Consider the following 19,188-nt stretch of genomic DNA (forward strand, 5'->3'; position numbering starts at 1 on the left):
CACACAGTATCATACTTTTAAGCCAAATGTGTGAAATGTGTGTTTTTTCTTCTTCTTTTATTTGATAACTTCCGCTGAACAATTTTTCTCGTGAATAAAGCGTAGTCTTGTGCGACTTACTGGCCAAAGTTATTTCCCGACTACTCTAGGCTACCGATCGGGACACAGCGCTGTCCTGTTGCGCCTGCAGCAGCATGGCCTGCTGCTGCTGAGCCATCTGTTCGTGCTGTTGCTGCCGCTGCTTGGCGAGCTCGGCGTCGTCGGCGTGCAGCAGGCGGTACGAGGCGGGCAGCTCGCCCTCCGAGAACAAGTGGTCTGAGAAGTAGATGCGGCGGATGCGGCAGTTGGCGTGCACCTGCACGCGCACGCACTCGACGTACGTGGTGCCGTACGCACGACGGGCGAAGTCGGCTAGGTTGAACTGGATCTGCCCATATCCAACAATAAAATTGGAAGAACAAACACGATGGTGAACGAACTCATGTACGGATCTTTCGAACGTGTAATACTTGAACGTTCCAGTCTTCTGCTTCAAACCGAAACTTCACCTGATTCCAGCCGTTGCTCAGTGCCAAGGGCGTGTTGCAGCAGAAGGGTCGAACCCTGGTCGCAGATTGGTAGTTACTTGCGCGAAGTCTCCGTCGCATATTCTTATCGTCGAGGAACTAGAAATAGAGCATAGTCCAGGCTGTGTTGAGGGCCCAAAGTCCCGTTGGTCCTGACTGGACCCCGGAAAATTTTGTAGTCAGACTGTACCGTATGTAGGCGTGTAGACGCTTTGCATACTCGCACGGAGCTATAAGTCCAGTGGTGAGAGACGACAGGGAAGCCCACCACGGCTGCATGCGGTTCAGTGCAGGGTAGTCCGCAGACCCCTTCCGTAATTTTGCTTATACTGCGCCGCATGTAGGCAAGCCCTATCGTCGCTCACCGCGGCGCCTCATGGCCTCGTCCCAGTATGCAACCCGCCCGCACGCCTGCATCCAGTACAGTATAAGCAAAATGAAGGAAGGGGTCTGTGGACCACCCTGTGTAACTACGAAACTTTAAAGGTCAACATAACGCCTCTTTGAAACGTTCTCCTTGGGATCGTCCAATGAAACATGTGGAGTATAGTTGCTCAAAGCCTCGCATTTTACATTTTTGTAGTGACGCGTGGCCGATGGACTGTCCGCAATTTTAAGTAAGATTTTTAATAAGCAAGTCAACTACTACCATTGCCAAGCTCTTAGAATTGGCGTGAATGGAGTTGGACTTGGTGGAGAGTTAGTTCTGTCCAGAAGCAATATACTGACTGTGGATGTGTGTACCGTTATCTCAAAGCTGAAGTACTTCTTCAGGTTCTTGATGAGCATGCACAAGAAGGGCAGTTTGACACCAAGCGAGGCGTGAGGATCGGCGGGTGCCGTGATGTAGGTGGTTGCGACGTTCGTGCCCGTCAGCTCCAGCACCAAGGAGTTGCCGATATCACCATCCGTCAAACGTTTTATGTGCCCGTTCTTTGCCTGCCATGCAACAATGTGTTTCGCGTCGGGCTGGAGTCAAAATGTGTTTTCACATAAGGATTGTGGCGCACCTTGCAGTCCCATATAGCCAGGGGCTTGCTTCCACAACTGTAGAAAATTGAAAGCAGTTCACTCTGCAGCACACCACTGAACATGGTTGTATGAAACTAACAAACTTTGTAAAAGCTGTGAAACTTGAAATTATATCTTAATTTATGATTGGCTGGCGTTTGTTATCTAGTCCTTCATTGTCAAGCTGGCAACAATAACTACCTGCATGGGTAGAGGACAAACAATTTCACGAGTTCCATCCCAGCTAGAGCTAGGTATGTGACTTAATCAAAAAATTAGTTGGACAATTACGTTTGTGTGTAGATAAGGGGAAAAACAAACAAACTAAAAAACATGTAATGAGACGGCTCATTTAATAAACTTATGACAAAAACATTACTTCTTGGCAGCAACAGCCTCATCTTGGTATGACTGCAAAAGCTCCTGCTTCTTCTGGTTGATTCTCTCCTCCCTTCGTTTGCGCGCCTCCTTGACTTTCATACGGCGGGCCTCTGCTTGGTCACTGTTACAAAATAAAATCAAAATCATGAGTTAAGACCAAATAAAACAAGTACTGAACATGGAATGAGGAAATAGCATGACCAAGTTATGTTAGAAAATTACAATAGATTTTAAAAATTTATCTAGCCAAGGCATTGAGTGATTTAAAACAGCACCTGCTAGGCAATTGACATATTAGAGGCCAACATCTTGGGGATCAGAGTTGTACTTACAAAGAATCACAAACAATCAATATCACGTTTGTCCTCATTTCCCCACATTAAATTTAAGTATGGCACAGATGAGCAGTGGCACTTCAATGCACAAGTAAAAGTGGGATCAGAGTTGTACTTACAAAAAAATCACAGAAAATCAATTGAAAATTTTCCTCATTTCCCAAATAAATGCAAAAATGACATGTAGGATCAGAGTTGTACTTAAAAGTATCACAGAAAATCATGATCAATTTTCCTCATTTCCTTCAATACAGTAAAATTTAAAGGCATCGCAAAACTGTCAGTCTGCAGCAGCCAATACTTACTTCAACATCTTGGTCCTAGCCTTCTCAGCCTTCTTCTTGTGGATGAACTCCATCAGTACACGCTTATTCTTAAAGACATTACCTAGAGGAAATGAATTTGTGAGTAATGAGCCAACAACAACATGACAGAGACAGTATAAGCATTTACTAACCCTTCGCCTTCATGTACAGCTGGTGGTACAGATGTCTATCAATTTTCTTGGCTTCCCTATACTTTTTCAGAAGTCGTCTGAGCACACGCATACGGTTAACCCACAGTTCCTGCAACAAAACCAAGTTATGAAGAACATGGAGAGGACATGCAAGAATGAAAACAATCAACTATGATACACACCTTCTGCGGCGTACGGGCATTGGCAGTACCTTTCCTCTTTCCAAAGCCACAGTGCCTCCCCTTGCGCCTGGCAATAGTATTTTTGCGGACGCGAGCACGTGAGTGCACAGCCACAGGCTTTTTGATGATTAGACCATCCTTGATGAGTTTACGGATGTTTTGTCCTTAGCGTCACAAATAATTAATTGAATGGACCAACATAGTAGGAATATCAATGTGGGAGAGGATTGAACACTTACTTGAGTTAGTATTGGCGATCTCATTAATTTCGTTAGGATCCAACCACACCTTCTTACGGCCGCATTGCATAACCGAAGCGGCAAGCCGCTTCTGAAGCTTGAGGGAACTGAAACAAAATGACACAAGTGAGCCGACTGGGAGGGAAAGTGAGGTTAAAGCGAAACCGTAAACAATGCTTTAAGCATGAAAATACAACAAATGATTGAGCAAAAACTAAGAGTAGCGAGGGAAAGCAATATACTCAGTACAGAACTTCAGAGACCGACATAAATGAATCTTAGGTACAAGAGTATGTAGCAATCAGGCAAAACACGCACAAGCAAGACCAGGCGCCCGACCCAACATTGATCTTAAAAACTTCCTAGATCAGAATGAACGGAAATAAATTTTGAAATGCACAATTCGTTACAGTAAAATAGTAAAGAAATTTTAAACAATATACCCACTCATTGTTTGAACTCAAGACATGACTTATACTACATGTGGTTAGGGTAAGATAGATTGACGAAATGCATCTCAAGTATGATAGAAAATTCCACACTTCATATGTCAAAAGATAAAACTTCTCTATTAGCAAGAGATGTTGTACCAATTTTGCAATAGAATGGTAATTTTAGGTGCATAGTTTCCTAAAACTCAGAACAAACACGGTACCTCATGGTGCCTCAGGTAAACCCGACGTGGTAGAGATCACAAACGCACAAAATGGAGGAATAGTGGCCCGACCGGAAGAGGATATGAAGAGCCAAGATGTCAACGCAACGAGTTATATGTGATTTTGAAATAAAAATAATGAAAACCAAAACTATGCAGAACCGTTTAGGAAATTAAATTAAACGAATTAAAATTGAGAACACATTTTTATCATAACAAATTTTAAAATATTACAGTTAAGTTTTGATTTTGACCAATAAATTCTTCTTTTTTGCGTAGCAAAATTTTGTCGTATTTGGCCTTTGAATAGCTTCTGTTGCAGCCAGAGTATCACGATGAGACGATGAAGGAAAGGGGGGAAAGGGGAAGGGGGACGGAAGAATTTAGGACCGTGTTTTTTTATAAAGATTGTTGAAGTATTGGTAAAACTTTGGATTTAAACGGAAGGAACATTCTGCAGTCAGTTGATCACTTTTTATTGAGTTCGTAATAGATAAATTAATCAGGGTAATTTAATTTATTCGAGTTCTTTTCGTTGATTTGCCTACGAAATATATAAAATTACTCGCTGGTCTAACCTATCGTAACCGGTGGCATGTCATTCTAATTTCTGTTTTGTTGCTATGTTTGTGGTAGAAACATGTCTGGCGACGGGGAAAATGTTGAAAATGATCCGAAGAAGTCGTACGCGGGCATTCCAGAGGCTGTGTTTGTGGTAAATATACATTTGTTTTGAGAGATGGTATTCATCTCTTTTTTTTTTTGTCGAAGTGTATCATTTTTGAACTATCTCCTGTTCAGTGAACCAACCTACCTAATTTTGTCCATTTTTGGACATGCCCACTATTGTTTTTAGGACAACATTGATGAATTCATGGCTCAGTCAGAAAATGACAATGCTGACAAAGTTCTGAAACGGTTGGACGAGCAGCACCAAAAATACAAATTCATGGAGTTCAATTTGGAATCAAAGAAGAGGCGGTGAGTAGAATTGTCTCTTACATACACAGGGCTCATACCATTCAAAGAAGTCACTCAAAATGAAAGTGGGGATCTGGTATGATATCTGATATGTTGTCTGAGATTGTTTCCACTAACATGTCAAATTATATTTTTGCAGCCTAAAAAATCAAATACCCGATCTTGAAAAGTCTTTGAAAATGATTGTCATGCTTCAGAAGAAGCAGGATGCAACAGAGGACATGGAAACTCAGTTCCTACTCTCAGATCAGGTGTACATGAAAGCTGAGATTGCACCCACTAATAAAGTCTGTTTATGGCTCGGAGTAAGTAAATTTGCTAAGGCAAAGTAAATTCTAATGAATATAGTCACTCTGAATTGGTTTTACCACATCTCAATTTTTAGGCCAATGTAATGCTGGAATATACTCTGGAAGATGCTAAAAACTTGTTGTCTAAGAACATTGAACAGGCCAAGAAAAACTTGGGTTATGTAGAGCATGATTTATACTTCCTCAGGTCTGTTTATTGTATCAATTTTTTCTTCTGGTTTCATGTATAGTGGTTATAAAATTTGTTGAGCAGCCCATCTTTGTTTATATCTTGCAGGGATCAGTTTACAACTACTGAGGTCAACATGGCAAGAGTTTATAATTGGGACGTGAAGCGGAGACAAGCAGCCAAGGCGGCTTCATGATTGAACAATATGTGCTACGTCACTCATTGCTTTATTTATGAGTTTAAAGTAACATATTAATCTTAGGTCCTACTTTCATCAAGTTGTCACTAATTTTAATAGATGCTGTCATTATTTTTTCAATTTCACTACAATTTTATGAAAGCTGCTTTTTGTCAAATTCCCATTAATATCTTAGAAAAGTATCTGTCACCTGTTGTGTGGGTCAGGTTAATAAGACTCATAATTTCCTAACCATCTGTTGTGAAGCGGCATTGCACACATTTGTTTAATTTGATAAATTAAATAAAATATTGGTGCAAAATTTTACGTATTTTAAGTTACTGCTTCCAGGTTGACAACAATGAAGCAGGTAGTGTAATGCAAAGTTCACATTCAAACACAACACAGTTTGCTTTGCAACAAATTTATTCTGACTATGAACTTTGGTTGAATCACAATTCAAGAGGGGGCAGTTCCAAACAGTACCGAATTTCTTTAAAGGACTGTCGCCCACTGCATTTCTGAATTAATTTTTTTCTCAAAAGGAATTATTAGACTGCCATGACAACAAAAATCGCTGTCACATAAGTACTATGAAAAAGGGAAACAAAAATATTTGAGACTGAGAGAAACATTAAATTATAGGTACTTGTAAACTTTAAAAAAAAGTATCAAAAATATTTCTAGCCTCAAGGAGATGTAAAATAAATTAAAGATATACTGAGACAAACTACATAAGTAGAATTAAGAATATCACAGGGGCGCTGGAAAAAATTGTGAGAGAAATTAATCCTTATGAATGGAATTTGCAGAGCCTTGATGTTCCAATGATTTCTCAGAGGGAGGATTGCCTCGAGAAGAACCTGACACCTTTGACATTTTCGATTGTCCTGAGTGTATGGAACCACCAACATCGCTTCGTTGTAAGGTCTGTGACTTTGAAGGGGAGGATACTGCCATCGGCGGTGGAACTTCTTCATACTGGCTAAGACGCTTGCGTAGCATGTTATTCTCAGTGACAAGTCGAGCAACTTGAGCTCTTAGTTCTTCTTCTGTTGAATTTTGACTAGGGTGATTCTCCAGTAGATGATTTCGGACATACCTTCAAGACAGTTAAGGTCTGCAGGAGAGTGCTGACAGTAGAAGACATAAATAGATTTACATAAATCAAAATCATTAAAAGTTAAGAAAAAAAGGTGAATAGTAATGAATTTTTAGGCAATACAAAGGATACTCTAACGCATCAATTCCTTTATCTTGTTCTTCATACAGAGAGACTAATACTCTTGTTAATGATTCCATTACCCCCGCTCTTTCTAGGTACTTGCGATATTCTTCTCTCTTTGAATCTACAGGCTGTGAAGAGGAACAACATAGTTAACACCAAGTTCTACCCACCTGGATCAATTTACGATTCAGAAGAGGTTAGAAGCAATGTTAATGAGAAAAACCACACTATAAGCGAGGTGAGGATGAGCTTGTAAATTAAGACTTGAAAGACCTCCAGAGAGGACATAATTCTATACACATTCGAAAATTTGAGAGTACTAAACCACGCTGCCTGCGTCTGTCATTTGACTGTTCCATGAAGATGGAGATAATATTATTATTATATTAACTTACCCGAAATGTTGTCATGGTTGAACCTTCGATTGACGATTAAAAACGGGATTGATTTGATGAGTGAAAGAGCCAAATGAAAATCAAAAGCACGGAAGTAATTTTTTTTTCAAAAAGAGAGGTCTCACAGCTCTGGACAAGTTTGATTTTCTCTGTACACCAATGAGCGGAAATCGGCTCAAACTCGGCGTACAGTTCCACCAACTATCTAATCGCATCCACCTTTGGCATCGGTTCAACAATGAAACTGAATTAGTTCGATTCGAATCGATAATTTCGTGCATTTGATACCTTTACTTGCTCCATTCTTAATTCTTATTCATTGTTTTCGATGTCCCATTCGTGGCTAAAAAGACTACCGTGGTCGTCATTGTCGTTGGGGGCGGAAAGGGCGGAAGCACTAGCAACTGCAAATTAACAGAACAGCAGAAAGTAAACTCAATATGTGCAAATAATTTATTTATTCAAAAAACAATCGAATTCTTTTATGTTGACAATGAAGGGGTGAAGATGAATGCTGAGATATAAATGTCATAAGTAAAAAAAAACTGAACTGATGTTTTTATTTCCACAAATCCCATCACTTTCATACAATAATGTTATAGATAACTAAAATTAAAAATAAAATAAATCACTATCAGATAAAATTATATAAATATCTCAAAACAGGACATTGGAAATGCTCATCTTCAAAACCCAATTTGTAAACAGATAAAGAAGATTTCACTGTTCAGTGCCAAAATGTGACATTTTGGTAAAATTTAACAAAGCCAAAGAATATTTGGCAGAGGACACAATGCCAATAAATTAATACTGCTTCATCTAAGACTCACAGCTGAAACAATACTTTAAACTACTTTAAAGCTTATTAGATAATTAAATAATAATTACATATCTGATACAAAGCAGTTTGCATATATATACAATGCTGGCAGTCTGCCCCATACATGATTGCTTTCGAAGTATAGTTTGTCATAAAAATCACAATAAATCTGGCATAACCATGCCAATGCCAATAAACAAATAAAATCACATCCTTCATTTTAATCTCAAATAAGAAAAATATATTGGCGCTTACAGTCGACATTGACATTTGACTGAAGGATACAAACAGCTACCTATCCACGACACAAATTATAAATGGCTAGACAGTTATTAGCCAAACTTACTGAAGTCATTGAGAATAGAAACATACTATTAATTTGTACAAAGATTAAGTTCATTTGCAATTGACATACAATTTTTACAGGACTATAAGATAAGTGACATAAAATAAACACTGCTTGACCAAAATTTCAATGCGCCTGATACACAATGTCTGTTGTAACAGATCTCAGGAGGAATGAACACAGATAGCTTTCAATTCATCATAAATCAGTTGATACAATTTACAGTCAGATAACAATGAAAACAACTCCTTATTGAATACTATGATAATAATTCCTGAGTGCTTTGAGTTGTTCCCACACACTGAATATAGATTTGGCCACTAAATGAGGGCCAACATTTGGCCATGGATGATAATTGATTTATTCTTCAGTCTCCTTGCTTCTTTGCACTGAAATATCACAAGCATAGTCAGAGAAAAACTAAAAGTGGAGAAAAAGAAGGTAGTAATTTCATGGTTGATTAACAAGAACTTACGATTTAGGTTTCAACTGCCCAGATGCAATAGCAGCTTTCTTTTTCAGGTACCGTATCTTCTTCACATATGCTTCCACCAATGTTTGAATCTTCATAGGATTGATTTCCCCTGACTTATTGTGACAAATCTATGTACAATAGAGAAAAGTTAACAATGTCAATATTTAAGAAAAATAATGATACATAGATAAATAATTAAGAAATGCAAATTTACGAATGGTCAATGAAAACAAAACTATAGAGGTACGCAGGCTGAAGATAATTTCTTACCTTTGGCACAGAACGTCTAAGAATCTCCTTGTAATCCTCCTTGTTGATGTGTTTCTTATAGTAATGAGGTTTTAAAGCGAGCTTAACTTCCTCAACCACTCTTTCTTGTCGATTTAACTTCTTCAGAAACTGAAAAAGAAGAAAACAGATGCGTTAGATTCTCTGTAAAGCGATGAATAGATATAAAATTCATAAATTTGTGTTTTGAATTAAATAATCTTTGAAGTCCCTCTCACAAGACATGATGTAAATTCAAACACTTCTACAAGGCATTCAGCTCAACTACTCTTAGTGCAAGCCAACAAAAATAATAGTAACATCAAATTAGAAGGGATTCTCAGCAACCCAAACAAAATAAAAGCAAGCTGAATTATAGCCTCTGGCCATCTTAACTGATAGGCATGAAAGCACTATGAGGCAGGGATTAAAACAATGTACTAGTATTGTGTATGATCATTTAAAAAAAAAGTAGCTTGAGATAAAATAAAATAAAGCAGCAGGCAAATAATTTGCAAGTTATTACTATTTTTCAAATGAAGTCTGACTGTCAAGATCATTAGAAGTAAAAAAACTGATTTTAAGAGACAGTAGCTGATAGCAGTGCAAAAGGCATACATAATAAACAAAACAGGGTTGCCGAAGTCTACCTTGTCCTTCACCTGCAGCTCAACAGCTGAGCTTGGTACTTCATCCAAGATTTTTAGCTGGTCTTCATCTGTTGTTCTCATAGAACCATCTTTTCCTGTAAAGTAATAAAGAAGTTCAAAGTTTGTAAACAATACTATCAAGATGGAAGAGTTATGTTGTCAATAAGGACTTACGGATTTTTGCCATCTGCTTCACAATTTTGTTGAGCTTGGCCTGATTGCGGCCAGCATTCTTCCCGCTAGTCTTTGATCGTGAATTACTGCCATATTTCACCCTCTGTTTGGGAGAACTGCCAAACAGTGTGTCAAACTTGTCAGATTTAGATGCACCTCCACTAGCTGGTTTGGAGCGGGTAGTGGATTTTGTTGGGGTTCCCTTTGAGTTATAAACAGGTGGTGGTTCGAACAAGTCATCACCTTCACTTGATCCTGGTGAATAAGGTGAGTCCAAATCCATATCAATGACTTCAGTTTGTGCACTGGGCTCCCCATTCTGTCGAGAAATAGTTTTTACAGGTGTGCTTGGTTTAGATGCTGGTCGCACTGATAATGCACCTTTGATCACAGATGCTAAAAGTCTATCAGACTGTGAAACAGCACGTTGAGGAATAGAACGACTGGTCGAAGATGATGTTGAAGATGTGACTTCAGTTGAGCCCCCTGCAGCTGCCATTGTTTTTAAAGGTGTCTTCACAGCAGCTGCCTCAGCTGAAGAAGTGGGGCTCATTGGCTTTGATTTATCAACTTCATCTACTTCAGGGGCCGTAGTACCAGGAGAAGCACCTACACCATCTAACTTTGGTGAGGAACTACGAGCATCATCTATAATGTCAGTCTTTGGTCTAGTATCATCATCAATTTGAGCACCCATTGATCCATTTTCAAGTGATTCGCTTGCCTTCTCTGTTCCATTTGTTCTGTCTCCAGCTCCAGCACCTTCATCTGGGGATTCAGAACGTGGAGAAGCTGTTGGTTCAAATGGATCATAAGCATCTGGTGAAGTTGGAGATGAACCAGGAGTTGCAGGACCCATAGGAGATTCGGGAGGAGTATTGGGTCCTTTGTGTAAGCTCTCCATATCTGCATCAGTTCGAGTATTTCCTGTTTCATTCCCTTCAACTTGCTCCTCACCGCCCTCCTCCTCTTCCTCTTCTTCTTCCATAAGTGGGTTGTTGATTGTTCGAATACTGTTTTTAGTATTGATAGAAAATTTAATCTGTGGTTCAGGTGGTGTTTTGGGACCCATTGGCTCATCAGGTACAGCATTTATTTCTTCATGCAATTTCTGCTTCATTTGCTGAAGTTCCTGTTCAGTTTGTTGCATGTTTTCATCCTCACTGTCACTCAAAATGATCAAATCTTTTGGAGAAGGCGTGAACTCCTTGTAGGGAGACTGTTCAAGGTCTATTATTGCTACTGGTTTCTGTGCAGCTTCAGGTGGCAAAGGTTTACGCCGCTTTTCAGGCGGTTTACTTGAATCCAAGGGTGGGGTGTCAGATCTTTGAGCTTTGCTATTACTTTTATCTTTCCTGGAACGCTTGCTGCGACCCTCATCTCGTTTCCTTTTTGAGCTTTTTTCAGTTGGATATGAATTGGAAGAGGCTTCACCTCCCTTGCCAGATTTGAAGTTAACACTTACTAAAATATTGTCACCTGACGCAAACACTTCCTTTGAAGGGGCCGGTGATGCATGTCTTCTACCTCCCTTTTTCCCATCTTTCTTCTTTCTTCTTGAATCATCCTTATTGTTTGTTACGATAACTGTGAGGTTTTTATGCGTTTTATTGCGACCACCTGCCATGTCTGTTGTGTTAACATGATCAACTCTCTCTCGAGACCATGATCTAGAATATGAGCGGGCAGCCAAAACTTCATCATCTGACATAGGATACTGAGGAGAACCACTGAGGGACGGAGACCATGAACGTGAAAGGGAACGTGAAAAAGAACGGGACCACGAAGCTTGAGGTCGAGTCTGCTCACGGTCTCTTCTTGAATCCCTCGGTATGTTAGCAGTGGTTTCATTGCGCTGTCTGTTACTTTGGGGCTCAACCCTGTTCTCTCTTGACCTTCTCCTAATCCTTTCTTTACTTCTACTTTTCCTTGGACGATCCTTTGAGCGATTGGGTGATCGGCGCTGAGAGCGAGACCTGTTTCCTGTTCTTAAGCGAGAACGTGATCTTCGCAATCTGGAACGGGATCGTGAACGAGATTTCCTAACACGTGAGCGATCGAAAGAAGCACTTCTGTGTCTTGGTCGGGGCCGTCCTGGAGATCTTCCTCTGGATCTAGACCTACTGCGTGACCTTCCAAGTCTTCTGTGGCTTCTAGAACGCGTCCGTGATCGCCCACGTCCACGGGATCTCGATCTTGACTTTGAGCGAGAATGCGTACGAGATCTTTTTCTTATATCAAGATCACGGCCAAAGGCATCTTTATTTTGACGACTAAGAGTCTTATCAGAGAGAACTTTGCGAACATCATATCGTTCAAGATCTTTCCTCTTTTCTTTCTTTTTTCGTTCCTTTCTGGCATTTTCTCTCTCCTCCTCTCTCTTTTCGTCTTTACTCCTCTCCTTGTCTTTGTCTCTGTCTCTATCTCTGTCTTTACCTTTATCTTTTTCTTTATCCTTTTCTCTCTCCTTACCATCCCTGTAGTTCCTATCTTTGGTGCTCTTTGATGGTTTCTTCCATGATATATCATCCTTTCCTTTATCCTTGTTTTTGTCATCATCCCTACCTTTATCCCTTTTTTTGTCTTTCTCTTTATTTTTATCCTTCTCTTTTGTTTTTTCCTTATCCCTCTCTTTGTTTCTGTTTTCACTGCTGCTTAATGGAGCACGTTCTTTTGAGGGACTCTCTCTTTTTCTGCGAGGTTTTTGTCTATCATTGTCAGTTTTCCCCAACTCAATGTTTTCATCTCCATCTTTTTTAACTTTCTTTCGATCCTTCTTACCTCTTTGACTCTCATCTACAATCTCTCCATCCTCAAAGTCTGCAGGGTCATGCTCACCAGAAAACTTCTTAAGCCTTCGGCTTCCTGGATCACTTTCAGCATCACTTAAGTCTCCATCAAGCATTGCCTCTTCACAATCAGAAATTATCTCAGTTTCCAAACCTTCAAGACCAGGCATTACAGGAGCAGTAGGCACGGAGGAGGTGGCCTGACTATCATCATCAGTGCCAAAAATTTCTTCAACAAGAGCTTGGGTCTTACCTTTAATGCCATCAGACTCTTCTGATGCACTGTCCTCAGACTCATCTCTGTCTGCACTATCTTCAAGGGCTTTCTTTTCACTGTTTTCAATGTCAACTTGAAGGAGAGATTCTTCTCCCGCTTTTTTTTCAGAATCTTCAATTTCAGTGTCTACGTTCACAGATGTTTCCTTAATTGGGTCTAATTCATCTTCTATGTCTTCTCCTTTCTCTGCAGAATTTTGGGTTTGCTTCTTTTTATCATCATCAGATCCTATTTCTCCAACTTGTCTGGCAATGTTTACACTAGCTGCTGAATAAATTGAGAAATTTGGACAATCATCATCGTCATCGTCTTCCTCTGACGATTCATCACCCACTGCAGGGTCAGGTTTACTCTTTCCTTCTTCAGACTCATCAGGCTGCTCATCATTTTCTTTTGACAGGTCACTTGTATTATCATCTGGTGTGTCAATAGTAGATGCATTGAAGTCTTTGGATACATCTTGAGAACCTGTATCACTATCTGCTGGTGTTGCTTTTTCCAATGCATCATCATTTGATTGGCTATCATCAGAGTACTCAGCAGCAGCTGTCAATGCTGGTCCTGGTTCGGGAGGAAGTGGTATTTCATCTGCTCTTGGTTCTGATGAAATATCTGCAGCTTCATTAGAGTCATCACATGGTTCAGCAGGATCATATTTATCTTCAGTCTCATCTGCTGGTCCTTTGGCTCTATCATCTATCACAAGTTCACTATCACTAGCTTCGTCGTCACTATTTTGCTCTCCCATGTTCATCAAAATAGCAGGAGGTTCTGGAGGAGGCATTAGGGCTCCAAACTCTGGATCAGCGTCCTCTCCTGAGCCTCCTTTATTGGCGTCAGCCTCTATGTCACTGTAGATGTCCACTTCATCATCTTCCCTTGGACCATCACCGGTTTCTCCATCCTTGGCAGGATCTTGTGAGCCTGCATCGATAACCCCATCAATCATATCATCATCTTCATCCTCCTCATCATCATTGCCTACAGGCAATGCACCTCTCCTAAGCATAACATTTCTTCTGAGTGGTCTGCGAGGAGCATTTAAACGAAATCTCAGAGGTTGGCTTCTGGGAGGTCGGCCTCCGCTTAAGTTATTGCCCAAGAATTGTTCATACTGAGCACGGGACTGGTCTGGGTTATTAAAACTAGATCGGAAACCAGAATTATTGACATTTCCACTACCACTGTCTCCTCCACCCCCACCGCCACCACCACTACCCCCACCTCTATTTCTTCTGCCACCAGAATTGCTTCCACTGAATGAGTTACTGTGTGAATTTTGTCCACCACGCCTTCCTCCAGAATACTGAGGGGCTTGTACAACTCGGCCAGTGGATAAGTGTGATTTGTCTCTCACATCCACAGTATTTTGTCCAAGTCTTTCCTTAAGTACATCAGCAGGATTGGGTTTCACAACCGGCTCATTCAGCTTGATATCTAATGTTCCATCAATGTTGATTTTTACATCAGTCTTCTTAGAAAGCATCTTAGTTTGGTTGAGAAGAATACTTTCAACCAGGTCACTTCCAGGTTGGGCTGGAGTAACAGGTTCAACTCGAGGTCGTCGATTTGGATTGAGCAAGGCTGCAGCAAGTCTTTTGCGGTTGTTCAATCTCTGAGCAAGAGAAAGTGTTTCACGTGGCTGGTGTACAACAGCCAAGCCACCACCACCTCCCACTTCCTCGTCAGATCTGAAAAAATTCAGCAAATGAAAAATATTTGTCTTGGTTCATGTATTATAGTACACAAAGGGCTTCACAAAAACTCTATTACATAAGGGTAACAGAAAATACAAGTACAAACCCAGAAAAGTAGTCCAGCTGATCCCGTTGACCAAAGAGATGAAGAGTGGGTATACCTGCTCTGCTCCTTTCCAACACAATTCCAGAAATGCTGGGAGCTGATCGTAACTCTGGTGTGGTCTGCCATGGTTGACGGAGAGGTCGCATACCCAACTGCTCAGCAAGTCTGCCTTTCACGGAGTGAGGTAAAACAACTCTTGCAGTGCGGGAAACCTTGCTTGAACGCTGGAAAAACAAAAACAAGATAATTTTCAGTAAGATCAAAAATGCATGTTTTCAAATTTAGGAGCATGAACACATGAAGCGTGGAGCACAATTATTTCCTAAAAATTAACACGGGAGTGTGATCACAGAGTGGTCATGCCACACCTAATAGGTTTGCCTGACGTTAGCAGAACCAACATAATAAACAATTACGGAAGGATTGGAAATAAGTACAATGTTTAACTATTGGCCAGATTGAGGGTGACAACAAAATTAGATAGCACATGTGATACTTCTGCTCCAAGATTCATCAAGATGATAAACCAAAAGAAAACACACACACAAAAAAATACTTTTTTATAAGGATTAACTCAAATCAAATTAAAAAGTGTACCACTTGATTTTCTCAAAATAAAATTGATATGGTCTGCATTACTGTTCTACCAATAGATTCTGGGAGAATGATGGACAATGCACAATTACTCCACCAGTTTTCCACAGAAAGTGCATGTTAAGGATTTTCAAGTTTGTGAATCGAAATTGGAATTAACACCAACGAAAAAAAGAAAAACTAACTGCTCCAAAGCAAACAGGCAACTTTATTACTTGAGACTCCTCATGCTAAAACTTAATTACAGGAACTGAGTAATTCTTTAATAAAAATGAGCACATATTTAACTTTTAAGAAGAGACATAAAACTGTCTTAAAATTGGATTTGAAAGACAAGATAAAAGAAATACTAATTGTAACTAACTCGAATGACAGGATGGCTGGAGAATAAAGCTGTTTCCCTAAAACAGATTACAAACTAGCTAACTACCAAAATGCAATCAAATATTGAGTGCTGATATTCACTATGGAGAAAAGTCTGGGTCTGTGTCTTCATTCATATCATGAACTATGAAACCTCCCGAGGTTTCAGAACCAACCTTCTTTCTCTTGGACTTGCTGCCTAATGTCTTCCTCGCCTTTCGTTTTCTCCCGGTAGTTTTCTTTGTCGTGGTTTTTTTGGAAGCAGATGACGAAGTTCTCTTCTTTGTTGTTGCTTTAGTAGTGCGTTTAGATGTAGTCTTTCTTCGTTTCTTGGGAGCAGATTTTCGTTTAACAGATTTTCGTTTCCGCCTCCTACTTTCACTACGTCTATTTTCTATTCCAGAAGATGTGGAAGGCTAGAAAAACATAGAATAAAATAAACAAACTGTAAAATAGAACAGAATAGGTTTGTAATCGTAAGTTTATATACTTGCCATCGCATTTAGAACTTCTTGTCTTTGAAGGAAAGCACGTCGGATACGCCCAAGCACTCGTTCAACCTGGCGGGTTCTGGGAAGCATTCTAGGAGGGCGACGAGGATGAGGAGTTCCTACATTTTGAGCATCATGCAACAACTCGTGTACTTCATCAATGCCAAAGTCCACCTTAACACACAGATGTCAATATTTTAATGAAATACAAAAGCTATAGATAAAGAGAATATTGGAAGTACAAAAAACTCAGCAAACCTCTTCTGCAATAGGATTATTGGAATTGTTGTGATCACATTCTGAACAGTACCAGTTGTCAAGAGGAACATGACTTAGAGGTGGATCCAAACATTCCATATGATAGCCTAGATCACACCCATCACATAGGAGCATGCGATCTTCACGATCAGAATTACCACACACTTCACAGTATGTGGGGTCATCTACTTCTTCTGCATCTTTCACTTCATTTCTTTGAACAGGAATTTGTTTGACAACTTTCCCTCCAATGCGGCGTCTTACCAAAATCAGAGAAAATTCTTGTCTGTCAACTGGGCAAGTGTTCATATTCTTCAAAGAGAGAAAGTATTTAAGGATTATTATTGATACAGCAAATAGATCGGTATATAATATTATATTAACAAATAAGTAAATACCTTTGACCACTGTTCTAGGCATTCAGCACAAAACACATGATCACATGACTCCGGTGTTCCAACAGCTTGGTTACTGAAGCGCAAAAGGCAAATTGGACATTTTTCAGATGTTCCATCACTGCTGTCAGAAGCAAATCCAGAGGAAGCTGCGACTCCAATAGAAGTTGCAATCTAAACATAAAAACAGTGATGAAGAGGGAAAAAGGAAGATCCATCCATAAAAGGAAGGATGAGCTGTAGATAGGCAAGAAAATTAGATTAGATTCAAAAATATCACTTACATCTTTAGATGCAGCATTAGAAATTGGTGCATGGTGAGGCTCATCTGTTTCACTCATCCAGTCACTCTCCCAATCAGAACCTGAAGATGATATAGAATCCCCAAATCCTTCTTCATCAGCAGATCCTGACACTGATCCATCAACTTCAGCAGCTTCTAGAGAAATTAAAAGCAAATATAGATGTTAGAACAGATTGAATCGGAGGAATTTTAGATTTAAAAATGAGTAATCCTACAGAACTGAAGAATTATTTTTTTCTCTTTTCTTTAAATAGGTGCAGGACAATAATTTACCATTATCAATTAAGCTGCATGCTTCAGATTCTTCCTCATCACAATTATCATCTGCACTGTCAATAACATCACTAAATTCTTCTTCTTCACTCTCAGAGCTCACCCCAGTTTCACACACATCCTCATTATCATCATCTGCGTCAGAACCAGAAGATATCTGGAATGTTCACAAAGATATTCGAATTAAGAAGGGCATTTCAGTTTCATCTACTCTCCAATTTTTAAATAGAGGTGGTTCCTGAGCTTACATTAAGTTTTCTGTGTGAGGAGGACCTAGGTTGAAACACTTCTGAAGTATCTGAATCAGTATCATCACTAACCAAAGTACACTGGAACAGCAAAAATTGAGGTAAGATATTTTATTAGATAGGTACATGGTCAACTCTGGTAAGGAGGCTGTAGCTTATGCTTACAATGGTCCGTTTCTTTGGCCGTGTAGCCACTCCTTCACTGTCAGAGCTTACAGTGGACTTATCAAGTTCATCTGTAGACTTCACAGATCTTCTCTGGGAGGATTTGTCAGAAATTCCATTTGTATTAGGTGAAGCCAAGGAATTACTGGTAGTTTTGGTTTTGGGAGCTATTTTTTTTTTTTTAGTCTCTTCCTCATCACTACTGGAGTCAGAATTTTGAACACCTGCTTGCTTTAGCTTAGACTTCAGGCGAGCCTTGAGGTTTACAGATTTCTGCTCACGGTCAGATGACATTCTTTACCTAGAAACATAAGAAAAGAGGTCAAAAAACTTCCAAGTTGTAAATAGAAACTAACATCACAAATTCTTCATTGAAATATGACTAAAGTAAAATTATAGCTCGTAACAGCATAGCTCATTGAACACCAAGATTGAACCACACAGAAAGAACTGAGATTAAAGAACTGAAATACTGAGGGCATTTGTGCACCTTATGTGTTAAGCACAACACTATCAACGGTTCCATCAAAATTCACTGTTTTCCAGGAACGTTGTGTGTGTACATGTATACGGTAAATATATACATATACATCAAACAAAATAAAAATAAATAAATGTGTGGACATGGTTTTGTTGTATGTTGCATAGAAGTCTTAAAATAAGGTGAGATGGGAGAGGGAACATCAAGGAAGTGATTAATTCAATCCTCCACTCCAATAATTGATCAAAACATAGTCGGACTCAAAATGTTTTTCTAAAAACATAAGCCAATGAGTTTAGGGCGCAGGAGAGGTGGGAGGTTGTTTTATTTTGATTATAATAATACCACAATTTGTAACACAGGTTAGCCGACCGATTTTCTTATCCCTTACGTTGAGCTCTAGGAGTTTACACACTCTGGTCATGAAGAAAAGTCAATGTTCGAGGGTTAAGTAACTGATGCATTATCTATACTACAATAACAAGGTGAAGGAGGGTTCAGCTGTTGAGTAGAGTGCACACAACATAATTAGGAATCAAAACAAGTCTTTAATGAACCTTTGACGGACGGGTTTGAGCTGCGAACAAGTTCGTTATTAAAAGTCTTGACTGAAGCAACATCATTTGCCAACTGGAACGACCGTAATCATTGCCCGCTCAGAACTTTCTGGAATTATTAGCAGCGTGATTTCAAACGCACCGAGACATGAATGGGCGAAGGCTTGAAAAAGTTGAATATCCCTGGAAGAAGCTCACAAAACTCAGTAGGCGCATACAACTCACGAAAACTGACAACCAAGCCGACCTAAAATAAGGGCCATTTTTCTTCACCAGCTTACTGGGGTCTGTTCCTAAGCATTAACAGTCTGATTCGCTCACAAATGGTCAACTATGGTCATCGACCTTGGACGCGGGAAAAATATATCCA

General features: G+C 39.7%; 5 protein-coding genes across 8 annotated transcripts; 1 reads left to right on the plus strand and 4 right to left on the minus strand.

Moving 5' to 3' along the window:
• Positions 1 to 49: 49 nt before the first annotated feature.
• Positions 50 to 1,880, minus strand: LOC113207394 (cilia- and flagella-associated protein 20-like). Its single transcript, XM_026423945.2, has 4 exons — positions 1,577 to 1,880; positions 1,311 to 1,505; positions 549 to 665; positions 50 to 427 (listed from the first exon to the last, which is right to left on the minus strand). The coding sequence occupies exons 1-4, from the start codon at positions 1,658 to 1,660 to the stop codon at positions 146 to 148; spliced, it is 678 nt and encodes a 225-aa protein (XP_026279730.1). The 5' UTR covers positions 1,661 to 1,880; the 3' UTR covers positions 50 to 145.
• A 33-nt stretch (positions 1,881 to 1,913) lies between these two features.
• LOC113207408 (60S ribosomal protein L19) lies at positions 1,914 to 3,992 on the minus strand. Its single transcript, XM_026423961.2, has 6 exons — positions 3,827 to 3,992; positions 3,172 to 3,278; positions 2,933 to 3,096; positions 2,751 to 2,859; positions 2,599 to 2,680; positions 1,914 to 2,079 (listed from the first exon to the last, which is right to left on the minus strand). The coding sequence occupies exons 1-6, from the start codon at positions 3,829 to 3,831 to the stop codon at positions 1,953 to 1,955; spliced, it is 594 nt and encodes a 197-aa protein (XP_026279746.1). The 5' UTR covers positions 3,832 to 3,992; the 3' UTR covers positions 1,914 to 1,952.
• A 171-nt stretch (positions 3,993 to 4,163) lies between these two features.
• Positions 4,164 to 5,792, plus strand: LOC113207409 (prefoldin subunit 3). The gene is made up of 6 exons (XM_026423962.2): positions 4,164 to 4,333; positions 4,463 to 4,541; positions 4,683 to 4,807; positions 4,947 to 5,112; positions 5,193 to 5,305; positions 5,396 to 5,792. Exons 2-6 carry the CDS (start codon positions 4,467 to 4,469, stop codon positions 5,481 to 5,483), a joined length of 567 nt encoding a protein of 188 aa, XP_026279747.1. The 5' UTR covers positions 4,164 to 4,333; positions 4,463 to 4,466; the 3' UTR covers positions 5,484 to 5,792.
• An 81-nt stretch (positions 5,793 to 5,873) lies between these two features.
• Positions 5,874 to 7,364, minus strand: LOC113207410 (c-Myc-binding protein). Of its 2 annotated transcripts, none has more exons than XM_026423965.2 (3): positions 7,089 to 7,364; positions 6,700 to 6,821; positions 5,874 to 6,567 (listed from the first exon to the last, which is right to left on the minus strand). In XM_026423965.2, exons 1-3 carry the CDS (start codon positions 7,101 to 7,103, stop codon positions 6,252 to 6,254), a joined length of 453 nt encoding a protein of 150 aa, XP_026279750.1. In that variant the 5' UTR covers positions 7,104 to 7,364; the 3' UTR covers positions 5,874 to 6,251. The 2 variants fall into 2 exon arrangements, with proteins under 2 accessions (XP_026279750.1, XP_026279749.1); XM_026423964.2 differs by lacking the exon at positions 7,089 to 7,364 and adding an exon at positions 6,922 to 7,047.
• A 154-nt stretch (positions 7,365 to 7,518) lies between these two features.
• Positions 7,519 to 19,124, minus strand: LOC113207407 (PHD and RING finger domain-containing protein 1). 3 transcript variants are annotated; one of them, XM_052264589.1, is made up of 15 exons: positions 18,961 to 19,124; positions 17,781 to 18,081; positions 17,616 to 17,696; positions 17,368 to 17,524; positions 17,075 to 17,229; positions 16,794 to 16,964; positions 16,396 to 16,707; positions 16,141 to 16,311; positions 15,823 to 16,062; positions 14,690 to 14,913; positions 9,821 to 14,577; positions 9,659 to 9,741; positions 9,000 to 9,128; positions 8,730 to 8,857; positions 7,519 to 8,643 (listed from the first exon to the last, which is right to left on the minus strand). In XM_052264589.1, the coding sequence occupies exons 2-15, from the start codon at positions 18,072 to 18,074 to the stop codon at positions 8,622 to 8,624; spliced, it is 6,924 nt and encodes a 2,307-aa protein (XP_052120549.1). In that variant the 5' UTR covers positions 18,075 to 18,081; positions 18,961 to 19,124; the 3' UTR covers positions 7,519 to 8,621. The 3 variants fall into 3 exon arrangements, with proteins under 3 accessions (XP_052120549.1, XP_026279744.2, XP_026279745.2); XM_026423959.2 differs by having other exon boundaries at positions 9,647 to 9,741; XM_026423960.2 differs by having other exon boundaries at positions 9,647 to 9,741; positions 18,819 to 18,965.
• Between the last annotated feature and the right edge of the window lie 64 nt (positions 19,125 to 19,188).

Source organism: Frankliniella occidentalis, unplaced genomic scaffold, assembly GCF_000697945.3.
Source record: "Frankliniella occidentalis isolate FOCC.00 unplaced genomic scaffold, Focc_3.1 Scaffold20, whole genome shotgun sequence".
Lineage (NCBI taxonomy): Eukaryota > Metazoa > Arthropoda > Insecta > Thysanoptera > Thripidae > Frankliniella > Frankliniella occidentalis.